At 43.8% G+C, this 15,169-nt stretch overlaps 1 protein-coding gene across 1 annotated transcript in view; it reads left to right on the top strand.

Annotated features, from left to right (window-relative positions):
• The window catches only part of ACOXL (acyl-CoA oxidase like), a 362,457-nt gene that overhangs the window by 178,759 nt on the left and 168,529 nt on the right, over window positions 1-15,169 (top strand). The window contains 1 exon segment of the mRNA XM_047781208.1: window positions 7,471-7,587. Within this exon segment, the coding sequence (XP_047637164.1) occupies window positions 7,471-7,587 (117 nt within the window).

The raw sequence follows: 15,169 nt of genomic DNA, 5'->3' as shown, positions 1-15,169 counted from the left end.
ACTGGTTTTGTCTGATCCGAAGCCTGGGTTTTAACCACTATGTTCTGCCTCCCGTCCTGTGGTACCTGGGGTGATATCATGTTGACTTGGTCCCAGGATGGCCTCTGAGGTGGGGAGGAGGGTGGTGGATTGGGCAGCATGAGGCACCAGAAGAAAAGAACAATCTCAGTGGGGAGGCAGCCAGGTTTGCTGGGTTTCATTGTGAAGGGTTTGAGCTACACACAGTGTGTCAGGTCAGCCCTCTTGCTGGTGTAATTGAACCCTCAGATAAGAAGCTCAATGGAGTTCCTGCCATGGCTAAGTAGTAACGAACCCTACTAGTATCCATGAGGATGCAGGTTCGATCCCTGGCCTCACATGATGGGTTAAGTAGCCAGAATTTCCATGAGCTGTGGTGTAGGTTACACATGCAGCTTGAATCTGACATGGCTGTGGCTGTGGCTGTGGCTGTGGCCGGCAGCTGTAGCTCCAGTTTGACCCCTAGCCTGGGAACTTCCATATGCCATAGGTACGGCCCTAAAAAGACAAAAAAAGATGAAGCAGCAGCTCAAGTTGGTTGATCTTCAGATCCAAGGTGACCCAGACCAGGCTCTCTACTGGTCCTTCAGAGTCAGGCTTACAATGGTCACAATCCAAGTTACTCTGTTGGCCAGAAGTGGCCCACACAATGGATATATGAGCCACGGTTATTGTGCCTCATGTTGTCTCTTATCCAAAGGGCTTCTGGGGTCTCTGCTGGGGTCATCCATCAGCTGATGGGAGGAAGTGGCCTGATCCTCATCCCTTGTGGTTCTGCAGCCTGCTCCCCTTGGCATGGGCTTCTAGTGCTGATGGATGGGGCAGACAGCCTTTGCAGTCTAGGGTAGCAGAATGTTAGTCCCTACCAGACCAGGACTGGCCTTGACTTTAGGCCCACGGGATTCCTGCTGGAGAGGGCCTTTACATTCCTGGGGTTTGATTTGATGTAACTTTCGAGGAAGGAAAAATTAAAACAGCATAGGCTCTTTGTCTCTGTACTCTCTGGCCAAGAAAACCCGGGCTCACCTCTCTGTGTTTGTGCGTTTGGAGCAGCTGTCCTGCTCTCCCTGTAGAGCCTTTGACACTGACACCAAAGCACCCTCATTTTTTTTTTCTGTATCTGAAACTTTCTAACGTTTAAAAATTGTCATTGACCCCATCACAGCCATCGAACTTCATCTATTCTATTCTGTGGTTGGACGGATAGACCCTTAAAAGGTGGGGGGAAAAAAGTGTTTGGAAGGTGCAGAAGTTACTGGTTGGGATCTATGCAGGACTGGACAGGCACTTGGAGGAATATTCCCTGGGACCATGTTGCATATTTAATCACAATCCAAGCTACTATTAAAGAAGCACTCATCTCTATACTGTGTTTATATGCCTCTTCCATCTCTCCTACAAGATGGACTGAGAGTTGCCCATTGGAAGAGTGACAGCTAAGAGAAAGTGGGTGGAAACTGTCAAGCCTGGTGATTCAGGGCAGGATTGCTTTGTCAGAACCTCAGGGCAAACTACTAAATGTTCAACTTTAAAAGAAAATAGCAAGAGTTATGTGCAGCCTGGCCCTTGGGTGATCCCAAACTTGACCCCAAGTGGGGTGGGGTGAGTTTGGGTGTGGTGAGGCTCAGGGCTGGGAGTCAGGTGTCTGTTCCATGCATTAATGGGTAATACGGAGCCAGGATTTTACATCCTGGCTGCCCAGCTGACCCCATGCCATCTTCTTGGTCCACCCAGTGCCATTAAAATCTTTTGCTTTGTAACATAATTTCTCTTTGGGTTTCCATGTCCAGGAACAGCACAAAGAAGGGGACAAAGAGGGATAGGATGAGCTGTGGGCTCTCTGGAAGGCTGGAGGGCTCCACTGGGGCCAGTAGGAATGGGGTCCAGTGGTCCACCCTCATTCCAACCTGTCTGGACCCTGTTAATGAGGGAAGGTGGCACAGGGAGTGTGGCTGGGCTCCGGAATTTGCACAGTTTTCGTCTGCAGAGGTCAGCCCTTTGACAGCAAAGGAGGTAGGCTCTGTCCTCTGGCAGTGAGGATGCCTGTGGACCATTTTGTACCCCCAGCAGGTCTCAGGATCAAGGACAGAGGCCCAGCCCCAGAACTCCTCTCCTTCCAATCTGACTGGCTGTCATTCAGAGCAGGCTGATGCAATGATGCTACAGAGCAGGAAACATGCAAAGCAATTATCTTTTTAGTAGGTCACTGGCCTCCTTTGGGAGAAGAGACCAGAGGGAGGACTGGGATGGCGGGCAGCATGGCCTCCCCCAGAGGCTGTGTGTGCAGTAGCTGCGCTGGTGATTAATAGCCGTGTCACTTTCCATGAAGGCTGCTTTAAGCAGCCGTGTTCAAAATTGAGTGGGAATGAAATAAAACAACCCCAAATAAGTGTTTCCTCTAGTCCTTATGAGTTGCTGGAATCCAGAAATAGCTTCTCAAATCTATAATTTTAAGTGGCATTGTTCACGGATACTGTGGTCCACAGGCATCACTTGCTGTTTTTCAAGACAGTGAAAAATTCAAGCTCAGTGATTCTGGGGGTGTTTTGCTGGCCCTGAAATAAAAATTACGTTTGCAGAGAAAAATATAGGCTTTACATTTGTTTTTAAAGGAAAATAGTAACCCAGCAGAGGAAAAGGATAGGAAGAATATTGTGTCTATACGGATCATAAGTTGGAATGGTAAAAACATCTCGCAGGCAGTAACTGGGGATTATGGTCTTGTGAGCTGCGTTCAGGGCCATAGGCCAGGACCCTGGCAACTGGAGGACCAGCCTGGACCATCGTGGCCCTCCGTGAGGTTGACTGGGGCCTGAGTAGGTAAATAAGAGGCTGACCAGAGTGGCAGGGAAGGGTTCCTGCTCTGGCCAAGCCCTCTCAGAGCACAGTCTTGAGCCCCATCTCTCTGCTGCCTCTGTTGGAGCCAGGCTACCAGCTTGGGAGTTGGTGGTGGCCACCTCAGAGTCTCAGGGATGACTCTGGGTGCATCTCTGGGCAGGAGAGGGTGCATTGGCCTTTAGGGTCATATTTTCCCCCAGAGAAGCCAGAGAGCACATGTGATGGGTGAGAAGCTTGTGGGAACCTCCCAGCTCAGTGCTTGGGGGACTGTCAGTATCTTGGGCTGGAGAAAAGGAGGGAAAGAGTGTGGGTGCTGCCTGCCTTCCACCCCCCACCCCCGCTTTGTTTCTTTCATGTCCTTAGAAAAACCCAACCAAAAACCAGTGGTGCGTGGGCTGCTGGGCATAAGGGCCGGGTGGGTTCCTCATCTTATTTGCTTCCTCCATCACTGTTGTAACAGCCCACTGGCTCCCACCCAGCATTCCACTGTCTGCCAGTTGGGCTTTTATCAGGACATCTAGGAACAAGCAAACATTCTGAGGACACGTGGAAGGATGGGTGGTGGAGTTGGGTGTGTTGCTGCTGGGAGATGGCAGGATACTGTCTGTCATGCAGCTTTCAGCCTTTCCCATACACTCACACCTGGCCAGGCTGGGACACCTGAAGACAGAACAGGCCTGCCCTCCACGTGCTATGAGTCTGGCCACAAGTGCTGTTTTAAAACCCTAAGTTGTGTTAGTTGTTTAGGTGTGAGGTTAGGAGGGAACATATCAGGATGTGACTGCCATTGAAAATGTAGCTTGTTACTCAAAGTTGCCAAGAGGTGAATGTCTGCCAGGCCTCTCAGGGCCACAGGGGGAGGCACCAGGGACAGCCGGGAGATGGAGGGGGGAGGATAAGAGCCTTTCCTGTGGGAAGGCATGGGCAAGGCAGGGTAAGCAGGCCAAGCAGCTTTAGGATTTTCCAGTTTAGGCTAGTTTGAATGATTTCAGCAGGTTTGGGGCATGCAGCCTCTCCTAGTGGTCTGGTGTCTGGCCAGGGGGAGATTAGGGCAGGGGGACAGTGACCCAGAGCAAAAGAGGCTTTGAAGGAGGTGGTGGCTGTGTGGGCTCTGGAATGACTGGTTGGCAAATGCAAGATGTAATCCTTTGCTTTCTTGAGGAACTGACTATTCCTGGGAGGGGCAGTCCCTCTAGGGACAGCAAGGGCCCAGATGTCAATGCATCAAAACATGTGGTTATACAGGTACTCACGGCTCCAGCTTGGAAGGAAGAAGCACTCCCTCCTGATGGGAGAAGTGGCAGGTGAAATGCTTGGAGCATTCTGGGAAAAGCAGCTGGTGGCTTTCATCACTTGGATTTGGTGTTTGAAGGGAGAGGAGAGAATATCTCAATGGGAGGAGAGGGCTGAGCCACCAAAAATTGACATGTGGCAGTTAGGGGTGAGGTTGGCTGCAGGCAGAGCCCTACCTGGACAGAGGCCCAAGATGGGAAGGTGTCTGCAGAGCTTAGCAGAGAAAATGATTAGGACATTCAAGTGAGGCCAAAGTAGGTCTTGAATGCCAATCTGAGGCATTTGGATTTTATGCTGCAGGAGCTGGCCAGGACTTCTCGTAATGAATTCATAAAATCCTACAGATACACACTTGGCCATATATCATAGTCACAGAACTTAATTAACAAGTTAGGATGCTGATGTGAATTTATTCTGAATGAAAAAAAGAAATCCAGGGCAGGGTTTGAAAACGCACAGCCTCCCCAGGCTTGCAGGTAATGTTGGTGCACAGGAAGGGCTGTGGGGACCATGTGGACTGTGGGGACCAGCCATGCCATGTCCAGAAGGGTTGATGGTCTGGGCTCCAGGGGTTCACATCATGGGAATGGAGTTCAGAGTTGCCAGATCTTGTTTGTTTGCCAGAAAGGCTGGAAATGCAGATTCTTATTGTGAAATCACCTGGTCACTTGGCAATGCCTTAGCTACACTCTTCCCTCCCTGTCAGCACAATGGAAAGTAGTGGACCCTTGGTGGCCTCTTTCATCCCTGCACTTGTTACCCTAATTTAACCATGAGGGTCAAAGAGGAAATGGGGTGATTACAAGGTGGTGTTGGGGAACCGAGGAGGGCAGGTCAGGGGGCAGATCTGGCATCTAAAGACATTCTGTGAGGTTGGAGTGGGCTGCTCTGTGGTACTTCATCTCTATTTCCTCCTTGGCAAGGCTTGTTCATTCTGTGTGTGTGTGTGTGTGTGTGTGTGTGTGTGTGTGTGTGTGTGTGTGTGTAGGGCTATACCTGTGGCATATGGAGGTTCCCAGGTTAGGGATTGAATTGGAGCTGTAGCTGCTGGCCTATGCTATAGCCACAGCAACTCAGGATCTGAGCTGCGTCTGTGACCTACACCACAGCTCATGGCAACACCAAATCCTTAACCCACTGAGCAAGGCCAGGGATCGAACCGGTGTCCTCATGGATCTAGTCAGGTTTGTTAACCACTGAGCCGTGACGGGAACTCCGCTCATTCATTCTTTCTTTCATTCAGCAAATATTGAGTATCTGCTGAGTGCCAGCCAAGACACAAAGACAGAAAATTTGATGGGATCCTGTCTCAAATTATTGTGTTATTTCAATTATTTTTCTGCAAAAGAAAAACTCAAAAATGTTGTGATCAGTCCCTTTCTCTTGCTGTTGCCATGTGAGTGATGCTTCCTGCAATGATGTTCTGGTACCAGATAAGGAAATCCTGGTGACTGAGATGGGGCAAGATGGGCAGAGGGAGGGGATGGATGCATGAAGCTCCCCTGTCCTCGCCACCTGGGCTGCTTCTGTTGGTGTCCCCGGCTGTGAGCTTTGGGCTGTGAGCTTCAGGCTATGAGCTCAGTGGCCAGGCCTGAGCCTTCTTGACCTGGTGGACTCCCAGTGCCTAGTGTGGTGCCAGCCCAGAGTAGGCATGCAGAAGTTCCTGAGAGAAGCAAATTGCATATGGTCATGTCTGGGTTCCAGGGGACAAGAGTTTAGCCACAACCACCATAGGAAAAATTACAGTATCATCACTGCATCTCAAAATGAAAGTTGAGTGTAGGGACAGATTGAGTTTGTAAAATGACCCGCCATTATGATGACACCATTATTGGGGCTGTGATGGTTTTGTTGGCTTCACAATGATCCAGAGAAAGCTGAGAGGTTTTCCTCCAGACTCTCAGGCTCATGTGGCATTGTGCCCCATTGTGGTTGGGGTGGACTGAGTGCATGGGCAAAAGGCAGGGTGGGGTTGTGTTCCTTACACAACCATCTGTGGGTCGTTGGACTGCATCTAGGGAAGCTGTGTCCTTAGAAAATGAGCCTGCGCTCACAGTGTGCCCCTGTGTACTTGTTGTGAGATCTGGCCTCCTTGCCTCCCACCCTGCATGACACGGCAGGTGGTAAATCCCAGATGCTTCATGAACTGAAATGATCATGGTGTCTTTTTCAAATTACAAACAGGAACAACATTAAAGCATGAATTTATGTTCAAGCAAGTATGAACTATAAAAAGATTTTGAAATTTGCTCTTTCCTCTCTCCCCTTGAGTGGTTGAGGAATATCCTCATTCCATGGTCTCTGAAGCACAGGTTCGCCCTGCCTCTTTGATAACCGAGCTCCAAGTGCACCTGTGCCCATGCGCCAGTGTGTGTGAAATGTTTCAGAAACGGACATTAAGTTCAGAGCTGTGCACAAAAGGGAGGCTGCCAAGCCCAGGATCTTAGATTGTTAGCTTGCACGGGGCAGAGGCCCTAGACAGGCTGGGCTCTGACTGTAGCCGCAGGATTCTGTAAGACTAATCCATGGATGACGCCTGGGGATGATCCCATACCACTTTATAAGCTGCCCCAAGGAGGGCCTCCATTCACCCTGACCCAGCTGCTTCAGAGCTGAAGGCAGTGCTGTCCACAGGGCACAGGGGTCCAAGCAGAATGTGAACACCTTTCCCACGAGGAACTGCAGGCAGGGATGTAGAGGGGTTGAAAATAATGAATCGCCTGGGAATCTGACAGAAGCACCAGTGTTAGCATCGCTGCCTTGTTGAGACTGTCCTTTTGAAATATGTCCGAAGATATGGCTCCTGTCCTATTCATCATGTCAGAAACTTAGTAAAGCTGACTAATTAATGATCGCAGGGTACTAGGAACTGTAAAATGCCATGTAAAGTTAAGGGGTAAAAATTACTTTGTATTTTAAATAGATATGCTGCTTTAAACATATTCCATGGCGGAGGAGTTCCCTTGGCTTAAAACAACACAAATTTTGTGTTCTCTTGTGGCTCAGTGAGTTAAGAATCCACTGTTATCCTTGCTGTGGCTTGAGTCCCTACCATGGCTCTGGTTCCATCCCTGGCTCTGGAACTTCCACAGCCGTGGGTGTGGCCAAAAAAATATTTCATGGTGGGAAGGTTAATTTCCAAAGGAGCTAAAAAGCTTTTTGTTGGACTATCTTCAGAAACTTTTGACATCTTTTTACCTCAATTGCATTTGGGGAGATTCAGATACCCTGGATGCCGAAGGATTTGAAAGGCAGATGGCGGCTTGGGATGCCGTTGTCCCTTGGATTTTGGTAAAGTTGTGTCTGCTTGATTCTCTCTAGCCGGAGGCAGTTTGGGCCCAAAGCCAAGGAGGAGGTCAAGATTATCGAGCACCAAACACAGAACATGCGGCTGATGCCTCACCTGGCCACGGCTTTGGCCTTGACCTTCGTGAGCAGGTGAGGTGGCTCTGGGGCTTTGCCCTCTCAAGGGAGGTGAGTCTGGGTCTCAGGCTTTAATGGGTGAGAGGAGAGGGGCAGGCAGGGGCTTCCCTTATTTATTTATTCATTGTTTATTTATTTAAAAAGTTTCCTTTTAACTGCACACATGAAGGAGTCTGTGGTTAAAATCCGGTGCTCAGGTTAAACACGACACCCAAATCAGGGTGTATATGATGAAGGGGAGCCACGAAAAATTTGGCAAGTCTCAAAAAGACATTTCTCCAGAGTTTCCAAAAGAAACAGATTCCAACAGTTCAAATTTCTCTCCCTCTGAAAAAGGTTCTGATTTCCACGAATATCTTCAAAATTAGGTCAAGGTATGTCGATGTAGTGGCAGGCATCAGGCTACTGAATAAAACAGCAGTGATGGTACTGCAAACTCACACACAACTTCATGTTTTATGGCTGGCTTTTACCCATATCTCCTAACACACAACAATGCCTGGGCAGTTGTGTGTCATTCTCACACTATGAAGATCAGAAAGTCAGGGACTTGCCTAAGATCACAGGTCCAGGAGTAGGTGGATGGAGAATATAACTCCAGACTTTGGACCCTTACTGGTGTTCTTCCCTCCTTTTGCAATCTTGTTTCTTGCATTAAGTACCTGAATTAATTTCTGAGTAATTTAGAATTGGTGTGTGTTTGGAATTGACTGCACCAACGGGTAAGCTGGGGCCAGAGTTTAGGATAAGAAGGTAATTGGAAAGATTCCACCTGTCTAGCGTGCTGCCAGCTTGTAGGGGGCTGGGCTGGGAGAAGCTTGGATGGGTGCCCCCTTGCCCTTACTGCACTTAAGGCTGGGTTTGAATAGTGAATCCTGCAGAATGAGTTTAGGAATCAACACTACAATTGATCCAAGCCCCCTGGGAGAAACTGTAAATCATTTACCTCTAACATCTTGCTTAAAATGTTTTTGAGGTGTTCTCGTCATGCCTCAGTGGTTAACGAATCTGACTAGCATCCATGAGGGTGCAAGTTCGATCCCTGGCCTCACTCAGTGGGTTAAGGATCCGGTCATTGTGGTGAGCTGTGGTGTAGGTTGCAGCCACAGCTCGGATCCTGTGTTGCTGTGGCTGTGGTTCAGGCTGGCAGCTGCAGCTCTGACTCAACCCCTAGCCTGGGAACCTCCGTATGCCGCAGGTGTGGCCCTAAAAAGCAAAAAATAAACAATAATGTTTTTGAATGTCTTTTAATTCACGTTGAACACAGATTTTAGTGTTCGATGAGTTTTGACAAGCACGGACGCTTGTGTAATGAACAGGGTGGTAGCCCCACCTCACCACCACAGCAGAGATAACCGCCTTTCTGATTTCTATCCAATTAGCTTCTTTTTTGCCTTTTCTTGACCTTCTTATAAATGGAATCATACAGTCTGTCTTTGTGTGTGTCCAGTTTATTTCATTCAGTGTAATGTCTTGGTGTTTTTCAATGTTGAGGGTTTAATTTTTACTGCTGAGTAGTAGCATTAAATGAATAAATCCCATATTTAATTTTTAATTTTTTTTTAATTTTGACTGTTGATTTTATTGGTTAAACAAGTTAACAACAAGGAAAAATAAAGCTACATGTAAACTTAGCACAGTTGTAATTTATTTTCAAAAACTAAAGAAAACAAATATCTATAATAACTCTTATGTTTTACTCAGTGAAATCGCTATGGATCATCAGGAGGCAAAAATTTACTGCAAAATATCTGTGTTAATTTTCATTTACTACCTACTCAGCTATGTGATGCTACATAATTAATTAACCCAACATTTTAATTTTTTCAAAAAAATAGATTAAGCATCTGATCTGTGCCAGGGATTTTGACAGGTGTGGAGGAAATTAAGGAGAATAGTATCTAGTCTTTGAATTTTATTTTTTTTAATTTTTCCCCCTATACAGCATGGGGATCAAGTTATCCTTACATGTATACATTTTTCCCCCACCCTTTGTTCTGTTGCAACATGAGTATCTAGACATAGTTCTCAATGCTACTCAGCAGGATCTCCTTGTAAATCTATTCTAAGTTATGTCTCATAAGCCCAAGCTCCCGATGTCTCCCACCCCCTCCCTCTCCCATCAGGCAGCCACAAGTCTATTCTCCAAGTCCATGATTTTCTTTTCTGTGGAAAGGTTCATTTGTGCTGTATATTAGATTCCAATTATAAGTGATATCATATGGTATTTGTCTTTGTCTTTCTGGCTCATTTCACTCAGTATGAGAGTCTCTAGTTCCATCCATATTGCTGCAAATGGCATTATGTCATTCTTTTTTATGGCTGAGTAGTGTTCCATTGTGTATATATACCACCTCTTCCGAATCCAATCCTCTGTCGATGGACATTTGGGTTGTTTCCATGTCTTGGCTATTGTGAATAGAGCTGCAATGAACATGCGGGTGCATGTGTCTCTTTTAAGTAGAGTTTTGTCCGGATATATACCCAAGAGTGGGATTGCAGGGTCATGTGGAAGTTCTATGTATCGATTTCTAAGGTATCTCCAAACTGTTCTCTATAGTGGCTGTACCAGTTGACATTCTCCACACCCCCTTCAACACTTGTTATTTGTGGACTTATTAATGATGGCCATTCTGACTGGTGTGAGGTGGTATCTCATGGTAGTTTTGATTTGCATTTCTCTTTTTTTTTTTTTTTTGGTCTTTTTGCCATTTCTTGGGCCGCTCCCTCGGCATATGGGAGGTTCCCAGGCTAGGGGTCGAATCGGAGCTGCAGCCGCCAGCCTACGCCAGAGCCACAGCAACGTGGGATCCGAGCCGCGTCTGCGACCTACACCACAGCTCACGGCAAGGCCGGATCGTTAGCCCACTGAGCAAGGGCAGGGATCGAACCCTTAACCTCATGGTTCCTAGTCGGATTCGTTAACCACTGCGCCACGATGGGAACTCCCTGCATTTCTCTTATAATCAGCAATGTTGAGCATTTTTTCATGTGTTTGCTGGCCATCTGTATATCTTCCTTGGAGAACAGTCTATCAAGTCTTTTGCCCATTTTTCCATTGGGTGATTGGCTTTTTTGCTGTTGGGCTGTATAAGGTGCTTATATATTCCAGAGATTAAGCCCTTGTTGGTTGCATCATTTGAAACTATTTTCTCCCATTCTGTAAGTTGTCTTTTTGGTTTCTTTTGGGTTTCCTTTGCTGTGCAAAAGCTTTTCAGTTTGATTAGGTCCCATGGGTTTATTTTTGCTCTAATTTCTATTGCTTTGGGAGACTGACCTGAGAAAATATTCATGATGTTGATGTCAGAGAGTGTTTTGCCTATGTTTTCTTCTAGGAGTTTGATGGTGTCCTGTCGTATATTTAAGTCTTTCAGCCATTTGGAGTTTATGTTTGTGCATGGTGTGAGGGTGTGTTCTAGTTTCTTTGCATTGCATGCAGCTGTCCATGTTTCCCAGCAATGCTTGCTGAAGAGACTTTCTTTTTCCCATTTTATGTTCTTGCCTCCCTTGTCAAAGCTTAATTGACCGTAGGTGTCAGGGTTTATTTCCGGGTTCTCTATTCTGTTCCATTGGTCTGTCTGTCTGTTTTGATACCAGTACCACACTGTTTTGATGACTGTGGCTTTGTAGTATTTCTTGAAGTCTGGGAGAGTTATGCCTCCTGCTTGGTTTTTGTTTCTCAGGATTGCTTTGGCGATTCTGGGTCTTTTGTGGTTCCATATAAATGTTTGGATTGCTTGTTCTAGTTCTGTGAAAAATGTCATGTAAACCCCATTTTTTTAAAATCCATTTCTCTCACTGATGAACATTCTGGTTGTTTTGGGGCTTTTAGGTACTATGAAGAAGCTACAATGAATAGCCTACCACAAATCTTTCATTTTTCTTAGGGTAAATGCCTACAGAGGACTTGCTGGGTACGTGTACATCCAATTTTATGAGAAATTATCAGTTTTTCATAGAGGTAGTGTCATCTTATACTCTATAGGCAATGTACCAGCATTCCAGTTGCTCTGTGTCATTGCCAGATGGTGTTATTGTCAGATTTTGTCTTGTTTTCTGTTTTAATTTTTTTGGTCTTTCTAATGGTTGTAATTTTATTACCCTGATAACTAATGATATTGAGTATCTTTCCATGTGCTTATTTGTCATCTGTGTGTTTTCTTTGGTGGAGCATCTGTTCAGCTCTTTCACCCATTTTTCAGTTGGGGTGTTTGTTTCCTTACTGTTGAGTATCAGAGTACTTTATATATTCAGGATAGCTTCTCTGGTGTCACAGATGTGATTTGCAAATATTTTCTCTGTCTGTCGCTGTTCTTTTTATTCTCCTAAAAGTGTCTTAAGCAGAACAACTGTTTTTAATTTAGATTTGATAGCTTTAAATTTTGACTTGTTTTGAAATTGGATAATGTGAGTTCTTTTTTCATAATTGTTTTGGGTCTTCTCACTCCTTTTTCCCTTTATGTACTCATGTTAGAATCAGCTTGTAAATATCTGCAAGAAAGATGGCTGATCTTTTGCTTGGGATTGTGTGGAATTTATAGATCAAATCGTGCTGACCTGACTTCTTCATGTCAGAGACTTGCAATTCATGGACATTGTATATCTCCATTTATTAAAGGTCTTAGATTTCCAGCTTCAGTGTTTTGCAGTTTTCAGCATGCAGATTCTGCATATATTTTATTCTATTTATACCTAAGCATTTTACCTTTTTGTGGGTAGAGTTGTTTATTTCTAGTATATAGGAATAGTCTTTACTTTAGTGTTTGGATCTACAATCTTGTAGATTTTAATGCATGTAGGAGTCTTCAGATTATCTATTTCTTCTCAAATGGCTTTTTGTGTATTTCATCTAATTTGTCAAACTTATGGCAGTTAGTGTTGGTTGTGGCATTCCCTTATCATCCTTTTAATGGCTGTGGAATCAGTAGTTATTTTCCCTCTTTCATTCCTGATCTTCTGTTCTGTCTTCCTTCCCTTCATCAGTTTGCATGGGTTTATCAATTGCACTCCTTTTCCAAAAAAACATATTTGATGTGATTGATTTTCTCTAATGTTTTCTGCCTTCAATTTTAAAATATCTGCTCTTTGAAACAATTAAAAGAAATGTTTAGTATTTCTTTCTTCTACTTGCTTGACTTTAATTTGTTCTCTCTCTCTTCTCTCTCTCTCCCCTCCCTCTCTCTCCTGCTCTCTCTGTCTTAAGGTGAGAGGTTAAGTTACTGCTTTGAGACCTTTCTTTTTGTCTAACCATTTAGTACTAAAATTTCTCTCTATTGCTTTAGTGGCATTCCTCTACCTTTATTTTTTCTTTCTTTCTTTAAGGGCTGTACCTGTGGCATATGGAAGTTCCCAGGCTAGGGGTCAAATTGAAGCTGCAGCTGCTGGCCTATGCCACAGCCACAGCAACTGGGGATCTGAGCTACGTCTGCAACCTACACTGCAGCTGGTAGCAGCACCAACCCTTAACCCACTGAGCGATACCAAGGATCGAACCTGCATCCTCATGGATACTAGTTGGGTTTGTTACTGCTGAGCCATGACAGGAAACGCCCCCTCCCCCGCTTTTGATAAGTTGTATTTTCATTTTCACTTCATTCAATTCAAAATAGTTGACAGTTTTCCTTGAGACTTCTGCTTTGACTGCTTTGATTATTTAGAAATGCTGTCGTGGTCCAAGAATACTTTCACATGAAGGATTTGGTACTTTCAAACTTAAGGCCCAGAATACACACACACACACACACACACACACACTTAACACATTCCACATTGAGAAGAACATGTATGTTGTCATAGTTGGGATGGTAGTTCTATAAATGTCAATTAGGTTAAGTTGTGCTCTGCAGACCACACACATCTTTATTGATTTTCTGCCTTCTTGTCTATCAGTGGTTGAGAGAAAGGGGCTGGCACTTCCAACTACAATTATAAAATTGTCTGTTTCTCCTTTCAGTTTTAGTAGTTTTTGTCTCAAGTATTTTGACTTTTTTAGAGGCATGTACATACATGGATTATTATATTTTCTTGGAGAATGGACCCCTTTATCATTACATAATTTTTCTCTTAACCCCCAAAGCATTTCTTTTCCTGAAGTCTATTTTTGCATATTAAGCTGGCTATTCCGGGTTTCCTTTGTTTAGTGTTTTCATGGCACATATTGCTTCTTATACTTATGTTTAACCTGGCTGTATTTTTTTAAGTGGGTTTCATTGTAAAACAGAGTAGGGTTGGGTTTTGATTTTTAAATCCAGTTTGAAAATCTGACTTTTACCTGGTATGTTTAAACCAGTTGCATGTAAAGTGGTTATTGAATATGTTTGGATTAAAATACATATTGATGGCTGATTTTTATTTTCTCCATCTGTTTTTTGTTCCCTTTTCCTTTTCCCCCTGCCTGCTCTTGGATTAATTAAATACTGTTTATCATTCCATTTTATCTCTTTTATTGACATTATTTATATTTTTTTGGAAAATGTTTCAATTGTTTACCCAGGATTTACAGTGTACATCTTTAGTGAATTAGAGACTATGTTGATCTATTACACAGCTTACCCTGTAGGGTAAGGACCTTAAACAGTGTATTCCCAACTCCTTTCTCCCATTCTTTTCTCTGCTATTGTTGTTGCATAATTTACTTTTAAATATGCTGCAAACATTCAATACAGTGCCCCTATTTTTTGTATAAAGTTACATTTTAGAGCAATTAAAAATAAGTAATATTTAATTTTATTTTGCCTTTACTTACTGAATTTCCATCATTTCAAATTTACTTGTATAGGTCCAGATTTCTAATTGATACCATATTTGTTCTGCCTGGAGAACTTCTAACATTTCTTGTAGAATTGTTTTGCTAGTGATGAATTCTCCCCATCTTTGTTTTTTGAGATAGCCTTTATTTCTATTTTTTCAAAATACATTACCAATATATACAGAATTCTAGACTGATAGTTTATGTTTCTTTGAGTACCTAAATGATGTTGCTCTATAGGATTCTTGATTCCTTGATTCTTGTAAGAAAACAGCCATCAATTTCCTGGATACTTCTCTATAGTTCTTATATAGTCCCACTTTAACTACTTGAAAATTTTTTGAGGTATATTTGATTTACAAGAATGTGTTAATTTCTTCTGTATAGCAAAGTGATTCAGTTATACATATATATTCTTATATTCTTTTCAATTTTGGTTTGTAACAGGATATTGAATATAGTTCCCTGTGCTATACAGTGGGACCTTGTTCTTTAATCATCACATATATACTAGTTTGCATCTGCTAATCCCAACTCTCACTCCTTTCCTCCCCATCTCCTTCCTCCTTGACAACCATAAATCTGTTCTCTATATCAGTGAGTTTGTTTTTGTTTCATAGATATGTTGATTTGTTTCATATTTTAGATTCCACATATAGGCAATATCTTTAGTACTTGTCTTTCTCTTTCTGACTTACTTTGCTTAGTATGGTAACCTCTAGGTCTATCTGTGTAGCTGCAAATGACATGATTTCATTCTTTTTGATGGCTGGGTATATTCCATTGTACGTATGTACCATATTTTCTTTATCCATTCCTCTGTTGATGGACATTTAGGTTGTTTCCATG

The sequence above is a fragment of the Phacochoerus africanus genome, chromosome 5, assembly GCF_016906955.1.
Source record: "Phacochoerus africanus isolate WHEZ1 chromosome 5, ROS_Pafr_v1, whole genome shotgun sequence".
Classification (NCBI taxonomy): Eukaryota; Metazoa; Chordata; class Mammalia; order Artiodactyla; family Suidae; genus Phacochoerus; species Phacochoerus africanus.
Note: the sequence above shows the minus strand (reverse complement) of the source record. Positions and strands in the feature narration are given on the sequence as shown.